This window comes from Anopheles marshallii, chromosome 3 (assembly GCF_943734725.1).
Source record: "Anopheles marshallii chromosome 3, idAnoMarsDA_429_01, whole genome shotgun sequence".
Lineage (NCBI taxonomy): Eukaryota > Metazoa > Arthropoda > Insecta > Diptera > Culicidae > Anopheles > Anopheles marshallii.
This window is the reverse complement of record NC_071327.1, coordinates 76,039,856-76,061,003: the sequence shown is the minus strand read 5'-3', so window position 1 is coordinate 76,061,003 and position 21,148 is coordinate 76,039,856. Positions and strand designations below refer to the sequence as shown.

Below are 21,148 nucleotides of genomic sequence, written 5' to 3'. Positions count from 1 at the left end.
TTAATGAGTTTCAACTGATAACTTCATCTTTTAATTGTTTACTTTACGGTACTTTGATACTTTGATACTATTTTTTTCTACCAAAATTAATAATTTAAAGGTTTAGGCCATCTTAAATGTATGCCACATGCTGCGGCAACCCATATAGAAACTTTTCAATTCACTTTTTAAATTTTTCGATACCAGTTCCAGGTGAAAACGTTGGCTCGTTGCGATATTTATCGGTCATTTGTATCGTTATTTACTTTCACAGCGGTTTGAAGGGTAACTGATTCGGGGTGGTTTCCAACACGGGTGCATGGACGAGGTGATAGTTTGTTTGGAAAAACATTAGCTCACTTGCCACCCTGTTCCAGGCCACTTGAGCACTTGCCGTTCGATAGCTCTTTCAATAGTCTAGCACACACCCACACACCCACACACGGTGCCGATGGAAGGAACCGAACATTCACTTCACTCGTCCATCAGGCGAGTGTCTGCCACACACCGGAAGTTTATCGATGCTAACTGATTTTACAACTCGCTTTCGGTGGTGCAGAACGTTCTAACGTGCTCACGGCCGAAACTGTGCGCTAGGGATGCTGCCACAGGACGAATTGGGATACACGGAAGTATATATCCGGCTCGTATGGCCATTAAATCGATCCTTTGCCACTTGCACGTTGGACGGGATGTAGCACATTAGATGGTCAGTTTTGTCCTGGAAGTGGGCAGTTAGTTTTGGGAAGTTTTATAGCCCTGCGAGCCATTTGTAAATGATCGAAATTAGTTAAATGTACCATTCCCGGGTGAAATTAATTGCCATCGGTGTGGCTATATTTCGTGCCATTTGACGGGCAGATATCCGGTCAGTGATAGGGGTTGGCTTCCGTCTTTTAAGTGTGTTTCACTAGCTTACCAATAATTGTACCAGACGCGGGTAAAAGTATGGTGAAACTGTCGTATCGATAATCGAAAGAACTCGCTTCCGATAGTTGTCAATTAGAAGCTATGGTTTCCTGTTGTAAAGGATGTAGAAAGGTTGCGGTGATTGTGTTTGTGGTGAAGATAAATTATGGAGTTGAGTTGGGGTGTAACGTAATTGAATTAAATTAAAAATGTAAATTGATTTTATATGCATCATTGATTATTGTTGAGACTGCTGGATTTTCAAACACTTCTCATGTTAGATTTATTTATGTACAAATTTATATAGCTTATTTAATTCAACCTTAATGCTAATATTAATAATAATTCATTGTTTTTTTCCATAGGTCCAACGGCCGAGGAGGGCAATGCAACCACAGGTGCAGCAAACGGTGGCAATGAGCAACAGCAGCTGGGTGGTAAATCGGTGGCGACGCCTCCCGGGTCGGCTACGATGGTATCGAACGCGTCCACCATGGTCACTAGCAGCGGTGCAACAATTCTAAGCGGGTTAGAAAAGTCGGGCGTTACCATCTCGGCCGAGGCATCCCGTGCGCTCCAAACTCACGCACTGCAGATCGCTCATTCGCAGATCGTTACGACCAGTCAGAGTCCGGCCACCGTTACTGTGGCCACTTCGCAGCATCAACAGCAGCAACAGCATAGCAACATCATCCTGGTCCGTGGTTCGCGCTCCGAAAACGGTCAGATTATACTGCAAAACACGCACGAACTGTTGAGTTTGCTGAGCGATGAGGATAAGCCGATCTTCCTGCAGCACCAGCGCCTCACAACGACCAGTGCCGGTGCGACCATCACGAAGGCTCACGCTACCAAAACACTCGCCGAGCCCGGTACCGGTGGGGCTAGTACAATCCTTTTCCAGCCGGCCATTAAGAGCGGTACGCTGGAGGGTATCGGTGGTGTCGGCGGTGGCGGTAGTACGATTCTGCTGCAATCGGACGCACTGAAGAAGGGTACCACGCTGGAGGTGGGCACATCGTCCGGGTCGGGCAGTACCGGTGGGCCGATCTTTCTGCAGCAACGGTTGAGCAAAAATGGCACCGAAGGTCCGATTCTGTTGCGCACGCTTAAGCGACTTGATAAATCGCAGTCGATTCTGGTGATACGCAATGCCACCACGGCCGGTACGGTTGCAACGGCCGGCAGTACGATGGTGGCGGCTTCGGCCGCCGCTTCCGGTGGTATTTCGGTGTCGACGGCCGGTGGTGCCACGCTGGCCAAAGTGAAGCCGATTTCGACGCCTACAACGACGGTGGTTACGGTGACGGCTGCTCCGGTCGGTGCTAGCAATGTTGGCGGTGCTATCGCACGGCGTGTGCAGGAGGAAGCAGAGGAGAAAAAGGAACCGACCGTGGTGGCGAAGGTAGTCCACAAGACGAACAATATGCCGCTGGGAACAGGTGAGCGGATTTTAAATCATACTTTGAAGTTAAATTGTAACATTTACTTATTCATGTGGCAATAATAATTGCTGAGCCCCTAACAATAAATAGTGGGACTTTCGATATTGAAGTTCAGTTATTGTTTACAATACCGTAATTGGTATCTTAAGATATTATGGTCGAATATTGATCTGATGTGACGATCATTAGAGATTATATTAGTCAGGAGAGAGTAACGGAGTTAGTTAAGTTTAAATAAAATGAAATACCTTTCCATTTGCTTGCTTATTTCCGGCAGCATTGGTAATGAATCACTGCGCACTAACAGGTGTTCACATGTATCACTGCATTATGTTTTTTGTCTTTTTCGTTAACGGAAGAAATATGACTCTTCCCATCGAAAAGCTATCATTGCATCCAGACACGTTCCGTTTCTTCGGCGATGTGAGGGTTTAATATTTGCCGTCTCGACACCCACTCATTGCAACATTAATAATTCACCAGAAAGTATTGATCGGCGGCGGCAAAAGGGAAATGTGTCCCACCGTACTTCGGGACACACTTCAGGGCCGGGCGTCCAGGACTGCTCCTGCTCTCAGTCATCATTACGATCTCCGAAACGTAATCAATGGTTCGGTGCTGTGAACTTTTGTGCTGCAAGTCAAACACCTCATAAATTATGAACCGAAAACCAGGCAGTTGGGGACGCGAAAAAACAATACAGCAAAGAAACATAAATCACCAAATTGCACTCGCGTGACGTGCCGATTTGGAGTGTACGTTGTTTGTTGCAAGTTATTTTTTGTTTGTTCGTCCAAAAACGAATTTATCTGGCTGGGTTCTTGATAGTTGTTTTCTGTCTGTGTGTGTGTGTGTGTGTGTGTGTGTGTGTGTGTGTGTGTCTCACTGTTCGTGTACCGCGAATGGATAACAACGATAACCTACCGCTGGCGGCTGTTAATGGGCGGGTGGATGCAGCTGGGGAAAAAAAACCCGTAAAATTGATTTCGTTTTCTTTTTCGGTTGCGGACTCAAGGAAAAACAACCAAATTAATTCAACACACTTTTGCTCACGCTTGCCCACCAAGTCAGCCAATGCGAGCGAAACGGCGTGGAAAGAAGGAAATGGCAGCACTACATCAAAAACAATCGATAAAGAAAACAGGGAGTGAAATAGAAAATAAATCCTTTAATGCTTCGTTTTGTACCACCTTCGAGTGTGTGGCAGCAAATATCAAAGCAACGCTTTTGTGCCGGGCTCGGTTTTCACAAACTGCTGGGTACCAAAGACAATAACGGAGGAAAAATATGCGATCACAATTGCTTCCATTTGTTTTTTTTTATTCTTTCGTTGTTGGTGGAAGCTCACCATTCCTATCGGGCACTCGAAAAGAAGTTGCCGTTAAGGAAGTGATTTCTGGTACAATCGACGATAGAATTCCTTTTTACCGAGAGAGGACACAGATGGGAAGGCTGAAATGAGGCGTAAAGGTTGCTGAATAAATTGAACAAAATCGTTTCTTTGAAGCCATGGATTCGGAATTGGATTCGTTCAATAGTGAGCCGGTGCGGCTAGCGGAACGTTCGAGTAGCGTTTAATTCGTCGTTTACGTTTTGTTTGCCTGTGGACGACAAACAGCAGTGGTAGCAAAACACGAGGAAAAAAAAGAAACTGTTTCTCTCGACCCTACTTGAGCCCGATAATGAGTGTAACGAGACAGTGATCGGTGGTAGGGTTTGGTTTTCGTTTGTTGGGTGAACAATGGGTGACACACCCGGGTTGCTTGTCGTGTTTGGTGGCAAGTACGACAGCGATTGATCAGCCCAGGAACATGCTTTTCGACACGATATTTGTCAACCCTTGTTTTGCACGGTAGGCTGTTTAAACGCGGACTTAGAGGGGTAGCGACAATGACACGAAATGAAAAATATCTCCGCCTATGGTAAAGGGGAATTGAGAAATGGTTAGCTGGAATGGAAAAAAATAAATTTGTTAGTAGATTCAAGGGACCTCAGGAGGGAACTTAGTGAGAGGCTTTTTTATGAAGTATAAATGGAATGGAATGGTTAGATAAGAAAAAGTAAATTTATAGTTCGATTTAATTGTGATGGTTTTGTTGAGATCTTTGTTGAGCAAATTGATTTAAAATGAACAAAATTTCTGGAACTGTTGTGACTGCTAAATAAACTTAAAGAATTCTTCAACAATTTGATGTGTCGTATATATCAGCAAATTAAATATCAAGTGTCATCAAAATCAAGTGTCAAGATCAAGAATCATCAATATTATTTCTGAATGAAGTTACTGAAGTTACTACATGATCTATTAATATGTTATTTTAGATATTTAGTTCCGTCATTATTTTTTTTTAAGTTGAGATTAAACGTTCGGAAGATTTTGTTGGAATCCCCATTATAGCGGTTTCCTTGAATATTCCAGTCATGTGAGGACCGACACTACTACCATGGGATGAAGAATTACGCAAGGGAAATGCATTTTTTATTGCATGAAAACTTTTCACATTTGTGAAGTACTCTAGTCACCATTAGTTCTTTAAAACTTATGTCAGCTTATGTTTATCCATTTACAATTGTATTGCCTGTATGATAAGAAATCTCACGGTACGAAAATTTGTCTACATGGCAAATTGTACTGGCATTGTCCACGTACAAAATATCAAAACTTCCCATATTTACAACACCAATCTGTTCGTATCAACGTATCCGCTGCTGTTCCAATCTTTACGACTACTTTTCCCACTGAAACCCGAACGAACGAACGAACTCATCGTTCATTGTCAGCTGTCTTTTCCAGGCCAGTGAAAAGGACAAATATTATTAAATAAAATCATCACGAGAAACATCTTGAGCGCCGACGATAGCTTTTCTTACGCCGTGCTCGGGAAGCTGAAACCATACCGGAGTCAGGGAACAATTTGTCAGGCTCAGCAGGCAAGTGCAAGTGCAAAGTTCAATTGCAACCACTTGGCAAACGACGTCCCGCATGCCTTTAGTTGGTAGGTTTTTGTGTCGATACCACCAAGAAGAGCATCAAAATACTGTACCGTCGAATGTGCCTATTGGCTGGCTCCATTCTGTACGCTTGTAGCTACTGGCAGTATCGTAGGATGTTGAAAATCAAGCAGTAAAAATGGAACCGTAACGATGGGTTTGTCTAGTAGTGGCCAAACGAACCGAAGGCAGTTGATGCAGGGAAACGTTGCTAGCTATGTATAGTCAGTAGTCAGCAGTTTTTGGTTCCCTTTTCGAGGTAAGTTCTGATGCGCTTGCAGAAAGTATCAGTGCGAGTAGCTATTGATTGCTTGTGGTGAATAACTAATACAGGATAGAGAAGAAAGAACATACGAGATGAAGAAAGTGTTAAGATAGTTTTTGAGGACCTAGGGAAGTAAAGTTGGACGTAAAGGACGTAAAACTACGTAAAACAACAAAATAGTTTTCCACTTTGTTATGATGTAACAAAAGTATTGCAAGATTGTGCAGATGCTTATGATGTTAGTTCGTTATGTTCGTGTTTCGTATTCATTTTTCGTTGGTAGAGTTGTCCATCGTTATAACGCTGGGAGGATTTGTTTCTCAGCATATTTTCCCGTTTCTTTCCAATCGTATCCGATGCCAGCCCCGTCCGCTGTGAGCCATTTTCCTTAGGCAGCCTTCTCACGTATGGTGAGAAAATCCTACTTTATCAATTTTAGAGCGTAAACCATAAGCACGGGCAGAAGGGAAATTGAATTACTAATATGGTGGCATCGAACCAGCCTGCCTGCCTGGTCAGGCAAGCACTGGCGACCTTCACAAGAACAGTTTTCCAATGTCCGCTCTGCCTTTTCATCTCAGCGGTCGAGGAAGAAAAAACGAAACCAATGGACACCATCAATACCACCAGCGCAATAATCTTCATCATCGTTGGTGTCATTATCGACACCATCAGCGCTGGAACCATTCAGGACTCGTTCCGGCGTTGCCTTCGATTGCCGAACGACGAACCGGGAGCAACCAGTCAATTGGTTTTATCACCTCCTTTTCACCGTCACCGCTTGCTTTTTCTCGCCGTTCCCTGTTTCGGTGTGTATTTTTTTTCCTGTTGTTGCTTAGTGTGCTTTTCTTTTTCACACTTCCGCTGGCACAACCACGCACATATGTGTTCAAGGGCAGACGGTGTCGATGGAGTTCGTATTCCCGGCCGGACCCTAGGCAGTTCTTTCGATACCAATTTGGCGTGCTAATGAATTAACTTGTCTAAATAAGAAATAATTAGTACATGCGATCGGTGGTGGTTGTCGTCTGTTTGGAGTTTCTTACACTTTGGTCAACCGTGCACACACGGTTGCATGTTTGGCCTCTAGGGTAAGGATTCAATTTGCCAGACTGCCAGCCGACCGGTCGAGCTTCCGGTTGCCAATCAATAATTAATCGAATTTTGTTCACTTCCTTGCCCGGTCGGTTCCGGCGCTGGGGTATGGTTTGATGCGATGAAAACAATAAACGTGCGGGATGTGTTAGTTTTTATTTCATTGCTAGTTTCGTGTTATTCTTTCTCTCTATCACTTTGGTATACCCTTTTTTTCCATGTCCGTATTTCGTGATTTGCGTACAAATGTCGATTGGGTGTTGATTACGTATTCTGTGGTATCAATGTGATTGAAACAGGAGTGCAGTAGTGGTGGATGACATTGTATTTTTTGCAAATGTATAAAATTTCGTTTTGCATTCATATTTAAGGATTAAATTATACTACAGTAGGCTAAATACTTCTTCAAACATGCTACATTAGTGATTACCAATAACTCAAATAAATATTGCACGATTTCAATAGGACAGAGTAATTTTAGATTAGCTTTATACGGCATAATTCCTATTGGTCTTTTTAATCTATTTGTATATCAGTAGTAGTTTAGAAGTACTAGTAGTAAATTATTTCCTAGCAGCATTCCGGTTCCGATTGAATAGAAAAAAGTAAATACCTCATTGAAGAGCATTCATTAAGCCCAAGTAAACAAAAACGTAAGGATACACTTAAGGACTCTTCAACATAAAACCATTACTAAACACAGTTTTTTTCTGGGTACCGTTCAAACAAGCTAACCATACACACCCCTAGTGACCTTTTCCAAAATTACACACCATAGCTCTAACAAGTCTTAATTTCTTGTCAACATAATCGCCACAAGTGCGAGGTCCGCATAGCTAACTTGGTTGTATGTAGCAGCGCGTGTAAATCTCTCCAAACAAATCTCTGAAATCCCTCCCCAGACCGTGCGCCCACCCGGCAATGGTTCCGTTCCGCCGGTGCTCGGTGGAATTTGGGAAGAAAGGATACCACTTTTCTGGCACTCTGACCCGTGGCCTCTGCTCGTCAACAGATGACCTGCAGTTAATTTGCGATCATCATCTGTGTCGTTGTGAGACGTCCTTCGGGTGAATCATAAGTCCAAAGGTCAGAAGAAATGGGATCTCCCGGGTTTGGGAGCCGGTGCAGACGGCTAGGCACGCACGTTTGCTGTACCGGGCATTCCCCGAACGAGGACCTTTCGTCACTTATCTGTCAGACTCCGTCATCACTCATCGCAACGGGCTGTGGGTTTTTGCAAAGCGGGAGTCAAGAAAATGACCTTCGCATCCGCATCACAGCACAGCACCCGTTCGCCGTATCCATAATGGCTCATTCAAACGGGCCTGCCCATCCGGGAGGAAATGAGTTACATGAAGACATTCCCTGACAATGGAGCAATTTAAACCTTTTCATCCGTTGACGATGGTTGGTCGGCATTGTTTGGTGTGGGGTTGGTTTTTGGTTCGGAGTAACATTTCTAGCCAATTTGTGCCGTTACTTCACCTTTCTTCGAGCGCTTATCTCATGAGTGTTCTTTTTTTCCTCCTTCTTTCACTTCGACTGAAAACGATACGTTCTGTGAGGCTAGTGGTTTAAGCGTGTTAGTTTCATTGAATGTAGGTTGATGGATGTGTTTTCCGACCGAGGAGGAGGTGTTTACAAGCAAAAAGGAAACATTGGATAAGATCAGTCGTCATCGAGTAGAAAGGGAACCGGTTAGTTGGTTGCACAACGCTGATGATGATGGTGATGCAATCTTCCTTCGTCCAGGTCAAGTCCGATGGCAATCGTCATCAGCTTCGCTTCATCGCACCGAACGCCTTCATTATCGGGGATTTTGTCATTTTCCTCGCACTGAACGTCCCGGCAGTGGCACTGTTACATCTACGCGCGGACGGCAGCGGGAGTGCACGCTCTATGACATTGGACGCTCGAGGACTTTGAAAGAAATATGAAACGCTACCGCTGATCCAGTAGTTCAGACAAGCAGAGAGAAAAGAAAACAAGTGTACAAGGGAAAGTGCATGGTGGAAGCGAAAAACAGCCAACGGATCAAAAGATCCCGCACTGTGCCGAAGGAGGGAAGTCAGCTCTGAAGTACGAAAATACAGCAAAACCATCTCATCTCATGACAAAAGCGCGAACAAACGGACGAAGCTTATGACATTACTTCGCCCATTAAAGACTAATTAGCTTTACACTTTTGTTCCGTTCGCCTCTTGCGCCTCGAGAGTGGATTAATTTTGTGCAAGTATCATCTTGTGACGGCGATGAAGGCGTTTACGATGGGCCACACTGTGTGCTACCTAAGAAGCTGGGTATGGCACTGGGTGGGTTGTGATTTTTTATTATCCTCCCGGTTGGAAACCATCCATCCAGCAGGCGGCCAAAGTTGCAACCTGGCTGCTCTTGGGGTGAAGATCGTGGAGCGTATGTGCGGATGGAAGCGGATCATTTATCAATTATCAGGTGGTGCAGGTGAAAATTTCGTTTTAAAGCGGTTCCCTCCCCAGCTGCTCATTATAGCCGCCCGGTCGTGCACACATACAGCACGCGATGAGCAGAATAATGGACGAATTTTACGGCGAAGTTTTTGGCGCTTAATGGGAGATGAAACCATCATCATCTTACAGCGCCAAGGGAATGGTTGAGTGTGTGTTTGGATAATGAAGAGCTGGTATAAAAATTGAATGAGAAACAAGAGATCCAATTTCAAGGATCTACATTGTCTCACGCTTGAAGCGTTGTGTTGTGGTTGAAAGTTTTAATTGTGTGTTTTTCAACGTTCACGAGCACGGTTTTGTGAGGGGTTTTAGGAGATATATTAAGAGGAAATTTTTGTGGTAAAAAAAGAATTGACAAGTATCCTAAAAAACAAAGACAAAGTAATTTGGAGAAAGCCGAATCCTTTCCGTTAGGATCAGCGATTATAATTCTGCGAAATTGCAGAGCAGACGCTTCACGATAATATTCCCATCAATCGTCCTCCTTCCAGGCATGTCTAGTACACTTGAATCCGTCTACAGGGACTTGAGATGGTCCATTTAACCTTTGTGACGCTTTCATTTTCACTTCCTTCCTTTAATTTGTCGTGAAGGATAATGCTGACACACAGGTAGAAAACTGTTCGGAAAGCAATATTTTACGCTTGATGTTGTAAAATACAAGAACTTAATATTAACAATATTGGGGCATATAAATTACTATATTTATGTTATTTTTTTATTTGACAGAAAATTTGAATACGTTATACCTTTGTAACGAGTCTTACATCTCTGTCAATTCTCCTCTTGAGTTTTCCACTTTTCTTCTAGGTCCTTCACATTGTGATGCGTTTTTTCTGTATCTCTTCGCCGTTTCAAGTTGACCATCATTTTCCAGCCGATGGTACACCGGAAACTGTTTATAAAAATAGAAAACCGGTCGAGTGGAAAACCGTTCCATTCTTCACGACAAATGGTGCGGATGGGGGAATGATCCCGGGTGCAAGTGCAATGGGTGTGTGGCGACAAATTAAAATTCAAGTCGCATCTCGAGGACACTAATTACTTAAGCCAGCGTGTACCGTAACCGTAGGCCGATGAGAAGACCAACGATGCTGACGATGCTTCAGATAATTCGTGTCCCTGCCCGGTAGGGCCGACCGAGCCGAAGAAAAGAATGGGAAGGCGAAAAAAATGTTATTAGTTTTTCGCATGCCCTCCCACGGTTTGGTGCTGTTTGGTGAAGGACCTCCACACGGATAAGCTCCCACCGGGATGCGCGACAATGGGATGGATATTTCTTCGCCGTGTTCGGTAAATCGTTGTTAATTAAATTATCAACTTTGGCTACGGTCGAAAAGAAGCTATGGTTCGCAACGCCGTTCCCTTCCTGCTATCGCTTTCTTTGAAACACCCTCACTCCGTGAAAAAATGAGACATTTTTACCCATTTTACATTATTCGTTCACCTTGTCGCCACCTCTCCGGGTTCAACCTTGCGACCTTCGATTTCACCGGACCGCGAGGCATTTATCTTTTATGGCAAACGAATGAACCGCCGTTTCCGACCGTTTCGGCACACCCCGGGAAAAGGCGGCCGGAAAATGGCCGCGACATGATGACGGTGCTTAACGAAATTGAATGGAATAAACGGAAAGGCTGATGCGAAACGAAGCGAGAAACCAACGAATCTTTTCCCGCTTCTTCACAACCGGGGGGAAAAGGAAATGGGCAACCAAAATGCTTGGGAAAAGCCCATCACCCACAGCGCCATCTCCCCACCCCAAACGTGTTCCGGTGCGCTGGAGTGTCGTGGGTGATGGTCATTCAATTTGCTCGGAAGAATGCCGCGTGCCGCCGGCAGTTTGGCTGAGGAAAATGACTCCTACTTATGGTGAGGCACCTAAACAAAACCTCCCCAGAGATGGACCGGAACGGGAAATAGATTTTCAGCAAGATGAAGCGTAAAGCGCGAGGGGTACGGTGAGTGGTTTGGGTGGTTTGGGGTGGTTTGGTTTGGTTATGCTCACGGAGCTTTCGGGCTTTATTTTGATTTATGGCTACAGATACGAAGGCTTGTTGCGATGCTAGCGCGGATGTTACGGCAATGAGTGATGAGTTTTCCATTCACCGTGGAAATCATCCGGAGCAGGCGACCAGAAGGAGTAGAAGGTGATTTCCGTTTTACTCGTGCGGAAGTGAAGCGGACATTCGGAAGCTGTTTTATGTCTGTTTGCTGCTTGTATTTTTTCCTTTTTTGATAACGCTCTCCTTCCGCTACTTCTCGCCCATGTTGGTTAATCTCACTGCAAATAGGAAGGATTGTGCAAATGAAACTCGGTAGAGGAGGCTCCTTGCAAGATTATCTGATGGGATAAAATATCGATCGTGCGCAGGTTAAGCGGAAGGTCTCGGTTGGAACGAAAGTCTGTGTAAGAAGGCTATTTCTTCTTGACGTCGGGCAATCATTTTGAGGAGTGTAAATCTCGTTGATTAAATTCCGAAAGATAAATGTTTGCCTGTTGATTTTTGTTGGAGGGCGAGAGTGGTTCGAGACGTAGGATGGGAAGGATCGGATGGTGGCATCGAAATGAGGTATAATAATTGTAAAATCTTTGAACATATTTTTGTTTGGATGTTGCTTATAAAATGATACTGACAGCGATTACAAATTGTTTTGGATAAGAAATATGAATTGATTATCCAGCTTTTGTTCATTTGTTTTAAAGCGATATGCGAACCAAAATCATTAATTTTTGTTATTATTATCCTTTAAAGTAAAAACATAATAAATCATAAAAATTTCGTGTTCGAATTGCTTCGGGTTTTCGAATTGCTTCTGACATTTACAGCAATATTATGGTTCTTAATTATTGAAATCAGTAGTGATTTCATACAATAACACTCGGTAATGTTATTATTCAACTCTGCCACCAAAATGTTTCAGTTCTTTGGAAACCAACTGGTCTAGTCGTCGACCTCCTTTTTCCCCCACCAGTTACAGCTATTGGGGAATAAGTTTTACGGTTTTGAGCAGGAATTTTCAATTTCATCTAAAGCGACATTTAAACTTAAACCACCAAGTTTAGTACCGTTAGTTTCCAACAAAGACCAGTTCCTTTTATGCGGTTGGTCTCTTTTATGTTCTCGGAAAATTTCGATGCAACAGTCAATAACTGGCAGATTCATTGATTGTACGGGGGGTATTGGCACTGGATGCTCTGTGCAGGGAAACAGTTGATTGGAGAAGTAAACATCAATCGAAAATACATAAAACTGAAATGAGTTGAGCTTTGGGGTATGAGAGAGCAAAACACAATGGTTTGATGTTTTTGTTACAAAAAGAGAAAGTTTCACTACTGAAATTGTTCTCGAGTGCATTTTTGGGGTGGAGTTTCTGGTTGAATTTTTTGATGAAGTTTGAAGCGTTGAGGTGAATTTCTAATTTTAAATTTGCTATTCTTATATGTGTAAGTAATTGTAGAGATGTTTATTTGAAACTGATGATAGATTTTCATGACCTTTTAACAATAAAAATAATTTAGAATTGTTGATATGGAATATGTTCATTCGAACCGCGATTATTCTTATGTGAGCGAAATATTTATGGCGTCAGAGTGCATTTTAAATTATCTTTATTGTCAACAAGCTCGTTTAATGTGGGTGTTAAATTCCATTTGACCCTCGCACAGACCGAACGCGCAAACACTTTCTGATAAAGCCATAAAGTCTATCCTTTATTTCATCGTCCATTTCGCTGCCAGAAAGGAAATGGCACCACGGACCGGAAACCTTTTAATAACTTGATAAAAAGTTAGGCGTTTTGTTTTGTGACCAGCACCAGACAATGATGATAAACTTTATGTGTTAACGCGTTGGTTAATAATGGCATTCGATTGGTACGGGAGCACACGAAAAGGAAACGGGAGCATTCTCCTCTCCCCCCAAAAAAAGAACTTCGTTTGTCAATTGGTTTTTTTTATAAAGAGGATTTTTTGTTAACACTAAAGCACCGTACGAAACGCGTGCGGTTCCGGAACTTCGGAAAGAATATTGACACAAAACTTTTAAGCTAAGTCTTAACAAGGGAAAGGCCGGGAGATTTTCGCTTCAGTTTTCGGAGGATGCCGTGTAATAAAATGAATTGTTTTCCTACTGTCCCATCCCCTATGGTGGTTGACCTTTTTATGAGGTTTCTATGAAAATTTTTATCTGGCTCTGGAAGTCGTGTAAGGGGAAAGGGAAATGTTTTTGTGCGTTTAAAAGCCGGCAAAGTGGCTGCTTATATTTTATGTGGTTAATTTTTGTAAGACATCATTAAGATAATTTGTGAGTGTGGATGGTAAGAAAATTAGAGTAGTAAAATATGGTTTGTGTGAATGAGAAGAATGGGAGTTTCTAAAAAACGAACCAGGCTGTAAGGATTAGTTAGACGAAATAATGTAAATAAAGCAAAAATTTGATACGATTCGCGCACAATTTGCTTCTGAACCATCAGAACATGATTCGTATTGATTGCGTTACGAAGCGGATTGATTCACCGACGGTTAACGGGGTTGAGAGACGTAATTCAAAGCCGGATCTGCCATAAAAACACGTTGACGTCGTCAAAAAATATGGTACGCTTCCGGCGTACGATTGCACGTACGCCAAAGCGAACCGATCCGTGCGGCGTGCGCGCTCCGGAAGGAAGCAAATTTATTTTATCAGTTTCAAAAGTTTACGACTCTAGTTTCTTCTTTGCGTGGAAAACTTTTGACCTTTCTCTTCCGTGTTCCCCCTCCCGTGCCCGTACCGTAGCCCGTGCGCTACGCTATCCATCCCGAAACATATGCTACTGATGATTCTTTCGAGTTCGGTACCATTTGACTTGGGAAGGTTGAAGTTAAAACGAGTGATTCCCTTTTTTTTGCGTACCGTTTTCATGCATCCCGTTGTTGTTTGTTCTGGCTTCTGGCCTTGAAGTGTGAGTTGTCGCTTCGTACGATAGGGGTCGATTCGTACGACAGCAAAATATGATTTGTGATAACGGGGTATGCTCGATACGTTGCGGGGAGTGTAGGGTGGAATGGTAGGTGGATAAATATGCTCTCATGAATATCGTACAGCGACGCCCGTTCGCTGCGAGTGACTTGACGAGGTTGGTGTTCCTTTTTTTTTGCATACCCGAGAAAGGGTCGCCTTCCCGCGACGGTTAAGTGTGAGTGCGAGTGCGAGGGAAAAGGCAAAAGCGGATGTTATCGAATTGATTGCACTTTAACGCTTGCCAGAAGCTTGTTCGTGTAGAGGATGATTTTGGTTGAAAGTAACTATGGAATGTTGACCTTAGGAACACTTTAAAGTTTTTAAAATAGGTGACGCTGGCAGGATCATCTGCTTTGTGATATATTTGAGATTTTAAATTTGTTTGACAATCAATTGAATGTATAGCTATTGTGTTTATATTACTCTTTTAACTCACTAATGAAATGCTCTTTTATTTCTCATTACAGGTGAGTTCGTGTTTTATGTACGATTTCCATGAAAGAAGCCAAAATAATGCAGGTTTGTATCACCATTCTAATTTTTCCAAACCAATTTTTTAACCAAGAGATTCAGCTATTCAGATACGAAAATAAACGCACGCATAGGTTGCGATATCGTTTAGACTACCGTGGACTAACAATCATTAAAATATAACGCGTTATCGTTGAATCGGCTACAATTTAATCGCCTAATGCCTACAGAGCATTTCATGCCAATTAATCACCAACCGATCGACCATTTCCTGGCTTTCCGGCGTGACCCGGCAGCCAAACAAACGGGGTAGTTGCCCCTTATCACCAGTCCTAGTGTCAGGTAACAAACAAATTAATTTCCACTCCTATCGAAACCGAAATCACAGCACAAGGAATGGAGCAAAATGGGAGAAAAAAACTAACGGGTAACGCACTGATATGTTTAGATTGCTGCTAAATAGTCAATGTGAGCCACGGTAAGCGCACTAAATCATTGAATTGAGGTTTTTTTTCTGGGGGTGCCAAAGTGCTGGTGTGGTTTTTATTTTGGACTACCGTCGACTACCAAGCCACGGTTTGCCTGCTAACCCTTTTCTAAATTCTGGTACGGACGGCGCGTGGCGCGAGCTCTACTTTTTACCACTAATTGTCGGTCGTTTATTATAACCGGAACCATTACCGGGAAATAAATTAGCCAACGGAGGCCACTTTCGACGACCGGAGGTTTCGTTTTTTTTTTTGGGGAAGGGGGCGTTGTTGCTGACCGCAATCTCGCGATTTTGGCCAACGATTTTTCACCCGCAAACTTCAATCCATTCACTCGTTTCGGTTTTGGGGATACGAGAGAAGGCGGTAAACACGGGAACCAACAGGGCAGAGTTTCGTGTCGATCTTACGCGCATCTAATTTTTATGTTGATGGTAGTAAATATTTCATAAGCCAAGAAAAAAAAAGACATAAACACCCAACAGTTACCGGAGGTATCATAAAGCATTGCCCATTGTGCCCAGCTTTTGGTACCTGGTGTGTGTTTTTCGTTCGCTACCAGCAAAACCCACAAGAAAAAGGGGTTAAAATGGGACTAATGGATGGGTTTCAGGCGTACCGAGGTTTGCAATCTGTGGCGCCAATGTTTTGTTGATATTAGATAAGGGATCGGTGGGTTTTATAATCCGCGGTTTGTTTTTCAGTGGTGGTAAAATGCGCCTCAATGAACAAAGTAAAACAAAACAGCCGGTAAATTCTTTTCCCGAAACGTTGGGCCATGTTTTTAGTAGTTCTGAGATCGTTAAATATTAACCAGAGGTGGAAATAAAACCATCAAACTTGATGAATAATCTAAGCGACTAAACTAAAAACAGCGCGTCCCAATCCGGGGGTAGTCGGGTGAAAAGATTTAATGACCTTGTTAGCGACATTACGTCCATTAAAATTTGTCCCCGAGTGGTCGTTGCAAAACCCCCGGTCCCGGACAGTGTGCACGCGCGTTACGGTGTCGGTGGCGTTTAATTTGGCATCATAAAAGAATTATGCTGCCCGCGAGTACGCTGCCCTGTCAAAGCACGCGGACAGGTTTTGCAACTAAGGTGTGCAATGTTTGGTTTGCTTCTTAGTTTCGTTTTTTTTTCCTATCGCTTCAAAACGCACGTGTGACCAATAATATAATGCACACGAACAGGCGCGCGGTCGCCTCTAATGCTCGTTCGTGTGAAGAACGGCATACAAGTACATGCTGTTCGCGGTTGGGAACCGCAACTCGTAAAAGCCGTCAAATCTTGTACTCATAAAAATCAACTAGAAACACTCGGCACACACACACACACACACACCCGGCCTTACATAGAGTTGTGGACGCCTAGTGTCCGGGCTACAAAATATGTGCCACCATTAACCGCCGAAGCAATACGAATTCATTACATTTGATGCTAGGCATTAACACCGCAGGAGATAAGCAGTAACACAATGCGAGTGTGTGAGTATCGTGGAATAAAACATGGCGTAGAACACAGAACTGGCCTGTGGCTGATAGCGTCGAATAAAACAAAAGTCAAGTATGTTGGCATTTATCTCTAGGAAGTGAAGGATAAGCAGCGACGCACAGCTGAAAGCAGCTGAAAGAAGGGATGAATGCCTTGGACTGACGTGCGAATAAAACATGGTGTATTAGGAACGTGATATATTCGGACTTCCTAATATTTGTCTTTGGATTAGATTCATGCTGTTTCGGCAATAAATTCCGATATGAAACAAAAAAGATTTAGTTCATTAATACAATAAGTAACATTGGTTACAGATGCGCTGCTAATGTTCAACAAATGTAGACCTTGATAGATAAGTATACGTTTGGAAATTAAAGTAATTTTATAGGAAATAACTATGAATTTAATTTATAAATTTTAAATAGTTTTCCTTTTTTTGAGCCTGTGTTTGTATCGTAAAACTGGTTTCTATTATACCTAGAATAGTGCATAATGAATGTTTTTTGGAGAGTTCTTCGAGTTACTGATTGGTTCTAAACTGAAATTATGAATCTCTGAAAAAAAAGAGTGAGATTAAAGAGTAAAGGAGTGAATCTTTCATTTATGAATCTCTGAAGATCTATACAAAACAACAACTTGAGTAGACTTGAAATATTAAAATTACGTCAGTAATACGTCTTTAAGGATTTAAAATCCTTAGAAATGCATGAATCTTAACAACAGAGATTCAGAGTCATTCATTCGGGTGAAGCATTCTTCCAGTTTTAGGAAGCTCATTCAGTTTCTCTCAAAAACACTTACTTCGAACAACATCTACTCACTGCAGATAAACACGAAGTAGCCAGTTTCTCATATGTACTACACATGATGTCAAGCAGCTCGCGTGTCCCATAAATGACCGATAGTAATTATCTTTCGAGTTCTTGCGCTTCGCTTATCTGGTCAACGTTTTTGCTTTACCTCCAGTGCCAAACGATCATCAGTTGATAAGCCACCATAAACTGCACCATAACTTTCAAGGTTTTCTTGCTGTGGGGACAGACACTGTAGGGTTGTTGATAGTGGCAACATTTTGAACATGTTGACTCACTCACGAGATCGGCTGCCGGTGACAAGCGTTGGCTGTTTGTCACGAATTATGCACGGACAGGATCATCCGAGCCGGAAATGAGAAACGTCCAAATTCGCTGACACAAATCTTGTTGGTGGCAGGTTTTTGGCGGTTTGTTTTAAGAAAAGAAGACTGACATGTTTTAAAGTTTGTCGAGGTGCAGTAAGTTTTTCGGGCGAAATCCGCGAAAGACATTCGTCCCCGGAAATGGTCGCAAAACTGTCACACGCCACCAAAACATGCTAGGAGTTCTGGGTGTTTGGTTTGCCGAAAACGCCGGTTCTGTGAAATGGAACCGTGAAAGTTAACCGAGGCGAGCAACAAATCAGTCAGCGGAGGCTCAAAACGGGTTCGGCGAAGCATCGCGGGAAGCTTGTGGTGTACGGAAGGTCTGCAACTGAACCGCGGTTTCAATTAACATCCTTCAGCCTTATTATTAGCTCGTTTTACAGGAGATTGGGGTGTCTTGTGCGTTTCTGCTGGGGGTTATTCGGGTAGACGATTGTTGCTATTCGAGTTTTGGTATGGAATGGATGGAAAAGGGGGTCTAGTTTTATGCTACTAAACCAAGCAGCAAAATCAAGCTCATCGCTCGAGAGGTAAAGGAATTGCAGAAAGAAGAGTGTCGTGAGCAACGAAGCAACAAATTTAATTTATTTCATCCATTCAAACCGGAAGACCGATGGCATTCGTCTCAGGGCATGGGCTTGTTGAGGTTTCTGTGTGCACTGTGAGCCAAGCAGACGCCACCGGTAGACAAGCTTCTGCCGAAACGGGACCACGTGCTTTACCATTAGCAGGTTGGAAAGAAACGCGACGTTGGAAAGTCCTGCAAGAGCGGGGGCCCGAAAATGAGGCTTTTAAAATAAACCAAACAAATAATTTAGTGTATATTGTGGCCAAAACTTTTTCCCATCCAGCGCAATCCACACCGAAACTGATGGAAAATTCCGTGCAAGGGGAAAAACTTCGTCGAAAAACTACGGTGCTCCTCATTATTGCCATACTCTCTTGCTTGAGCGGTCAGTCGAGAGTAGGTTTATTTTTCACCGCTTTTGTAAGAACTTTCAAGCGAAGCGCTCGAAGCATATCTCGCCGTCGCTACTGGTCCAATACCAGACGAAGCACGGAACACGGTTGAGCGAGTTAGAATAATGAGGCTCATTTGAAATTTTGTAATAAAATTTGAATCATAATGAGTCGATGTTTGGGGTAGTTTACGCAGGGAGTTTGAAAAGGCCTATATTTTCAACAAGTTTTTGGAAGATTTCGATAAGGTGCTGCTTGTAAATTCCATCGGTGTACTACTCGCCAATCAATCTATCAATCACACATCGATTTATATGGGCAAATTATAATGAAGCTGCAACTGTATTGTGTTGTGTACATTGAATGGTGATGTTTTTTATTCATCCTTCTTTTACTATGTTTGTTTTTTTTTTATGTCTTGCCAGTTTGCTTGGTAAATAGCAACGAAAAAAGTATGCGGATGAGTAAATCGTGCAGCTGAACTTGCACGGGAGAGCTTGATTTATGCATACGGACCGACTCGTATGCAGCACATCTGAGCAGCACCGTGCTGTGGGATGGAAATAAAAATCATAATCGCATCAACGGCCATCAGCTAACAGTGAGCTGTCGCATTCGCAAATCACATTCATACCCGAAACCTATTCGACAGCCGATTCGCGTAAATCTCTGCAACAATAATCAAATTATCGCACACTGATGAAGGGATAATTCGAGGAAATTGCTCCACTAACAAACTTCGCATCGTCGTTGCCCGTCACCTGGAACGGCGCTACCGTCTTGTGCTTCGTCGCTCGCATGTTTATGATTTATGATCGAAATTGGAATCCGACCCACCTACTCCAAGGGTAGCCGCCGGGTGGTTTCGGAGCGACACAAACTCATTGATAATTTATTACGATGGGAATAATATGGGGGAAAAGGGACGGCCAACGGTCGAGTTGGAACAACGCTGGGAACAACACCTTCGACACCATGGGAACATTAACACTGCTGGCACCTTGCCCTTGCCCATCTTTTCACGTCCCTTCGTTTGGCAATTCCGTGTCATAAAGTATCTGCCTTTTGGTTTCGGATCGCGACATTGCCTTGGGTCGAGCTGAAAGGGAACGAAAGAGCTTAAGAGCGACAAAGTTTACTTATTTCCGCGGTTTATCGGATGATTCGGTTTTGTCCACAAAGGGGAGTATCGGGTGTTGCGGCCGGAAAACCGGATTACTGGCTAATTGAGTGACACGAATGATGAATCGTGAACTGAAGGTGCCAATCGGTCCACCGGCACAGTTACTGCCGTTGTATGGTTTGCTTCGTTGAGGGTTTTTGGAGTGGGACGGATGAAGCCGGAAAGCTGACACACGGAAACCAACAGGGATTATTCGATCAACCGGAGTGGTTTTGATGGGTAGAGCTTTAGCTGAAGCTTATCGTGAATAATGCATCGGTTCGAACGGTGATGAGGATTTTCGTGGCTGTCTTTTGATGAGCATTCGGCAGGAAGAAGATGGTGGAGTGGTTCGGCAAAAGCAGAAATCATTTACATTGATCATATTTTATTGCAGAAGACATTCATTCTTGTCTATCAGCAAAAAAAGATCAAATAAAACGTTTAAATAACCTCAAAGCTTAAAGTTGTAGTAATCGGAGTTGTCCTGCAGCTAAATTTAGCTCGTGTAACGTTAAGGAAATATATTAAATATATCATTTTTTGTAGTTGTCATGTTTACATTGATTCGTACTTACGCTTTCATTTTTATTCCCATTGTGATATTCAATTCATGTTCAATTAATATCATTGTAATCTTTCCAATAAGAACGTCTGCTTAAGGTTCTGAAAGTTCGCTAGGACTAATTTTTGAGTCACTTGAGTTTTATATACCAAAACGCAATCAATTTTATCAAATATATTTTTTTTATTTTTCCAATCCAAACAAACAACGAAGGGAAGTAAATTGAAAATAAGAAAATGAATCAATTAATGTCCTATTAACATGAGTGTAACGAAAAGCAACATTGATACCGAAACACAATGTACTTTAATAGATAAACAACAATTTTCAACAGGAATAATAATGTTTTCAAAGGAAAATGGTTTATTTTCGCATAAAAATGGCATTTGTTTTTTTTGTATTATTCGGAAGGAACTGACGGGCCGTATTGCTAAAATCGACCTTTTCTGGTGGAAACGGAACTATCAGGGCTACACATTATTGTATATTAGATAATTATTGGACATTTGTTTGTACCAAATGATTCAGAATTTTGACGACTATAACTTCTGAGACAATCATTTGTTTTATTTTTTCTGAATTCTGTTTGAATGCGAATGCACAACTCGCACAGCCTAAATCTAAAACAGTGTCGAAAAAAAATGGAAACACGTTTC

The 21,148-nt window shown here is 42.7% G+C and overlaps 1 protein-coding gene across 1 annotated transcript in view; it reads left to right on the top strand.

Annotated features, from left to right (window-relative positions):
* The window catches only part of LOC128713168 (calmodulin-binding transcription activator 1), a 106,330-nt gene that overhangs the window by 7,986 nt on the left and 77,196 nt on the right, over positions 1-21,148 (top strand). The window contains exon 2 of the mRNA XM_053808029.1: positions 1,254-2,330. Within this exon, the coding sequence (XP_053664004.1) occupies positions 1,254-2,330 (1,077 nt within the window). The remainder of the gene's footprint in view (positions 1-1,253; positions 2,331-21,148) is intronic.